At 36.7% G+C, this 1,187-nt stretch overlaps 1 protein-coding gene across 2 annotated transcripts in view; it reads left to right on the plus strand.

Annotated features, from left to right (window-relative positions):
* The window catches only part of AKAP10 (A-kinase anchoring protein 10), an 86,568-nt gene that overhangs the window by 67,651 nt on the left and 17,730 nt on the right, over positions 1–1,187 (plus strand). For both annotated transcript variants that reach the window (XM_017514909.2, XM_017514910.2), the window contains one exon: positions 716–798. In XM_017514909.2, coding sequence (XP_017370398.1) covers positions 716–798 — 83 coding nt within the window. The remainder of the gene's footprint in view (positions 1–715; positions 799–1,187) is intronic.

Below are 1,187 nucleotides of genomic sequence, written 5' to 3' on the forward strand. Positions count from 1 at the left end.
AGTTAAGATTACAGGTGCATGCCATCACACCTGGCTAATTTTTGTGTGTTTTTTTTTTTTTAAATTAGAAACAGGGCTTCACCATGTTGGCCAGGCTGGTCTCAAACTCCTGGCCCCAAGTGATCCCCCTCTGCCTTGTCCTTCAAAAGTACTGGGATTACAGGCATGAGCCACCACGCCCAGCCATTTTTTGCTTTTTAACTTTGTTTTATAGTACATTGTTAGAGGAGGGCCTACCTGTTTGCTGCTGCTTTTATAAAATTGTCTTGGTTATTCTTGTGCCTTTTTTCTTCTCTGTCTATTTTAGAATTATGAATTACCTGTTAACTCACCATATTTTGTAAACCTTTTGGGGATTTCAAATGAAATTGCATTCAATTAAAGATTATCTCGCTTTCTGTGCCACAACATTTTATTTCAAATAAGTCCTATTTTGAATTACACAGGGTGGCTATAAATTGTGTTTCTGCTTTCTAAATTTAGATGAAATGCTTAAAAATTGATTTTTTTTCCGCTGGGCGCGGTGGCTCATGCCTGTAATCCCAGCACTTTGGGAGGCCGAGGCAGGCAGATCACAAGGTCAGGAGTTCAAGACCAGCCTGACCAATATGGTGAAACCCCGTCTCTATTTAAAAAAAAAAAAAAATTGATTTTTTTCCTCCTAAATTTAAAACTGATTGTTAGAAGTTATATTCTTCTGTTCATCCTTATTTAGGAAGATGACATTTGGAAGAGTCAGTGACTTGGGGCAATTCATCCGAGAATCTGAGCCTGAACCTGATGTAAAGAAATCAAAAGGTTTGTAGTGTTTTTGTACTTCGTGTTAAGCCTTTACTCACATTATTGATTGGCTGTAAGTCAAAGAACACTTAAGATTTAAACTGTTTATTTTGTAAAGTAACCACTGTATCTTTCACTTTGTGTTTATAGTCACGAGTGAGTACAGCAAAGGCTTCGTTTAGTCACATCTCTGTACAATCTACTCTGAATCAAAAGAAGGTTAACTTGCTTTGCCACTCCAGAAGGCACATGAATATGGAAAAGCACTATCTATTTTTTTATTTAATGGCAAAATGCCCAATCAAGTTGGACTTGATGTTTGAGACCCTTTATTTTATTAAATTATTATATTTTTTTCCTTTTCTTTTTTTGGGACAGTTCTTGCTCTGTCACCCAGACTGGAGTAC

This window comes from Cebus imitator, unplaced genomic scaffold, assembly GCF_001604975.1.
Source record: "Cebus imitator isolate Cc_AM_T3 unplaced genomic scaffold, Cebus_imitator-1.0 Scaffold538, whole genome shotgun sequence".
Classification (NCBI taxonomy): Eukaryota; Metazoa; Chordata; class Mammalia; order Primates; family Cebidae; genus Cebus; species Cebus imitator.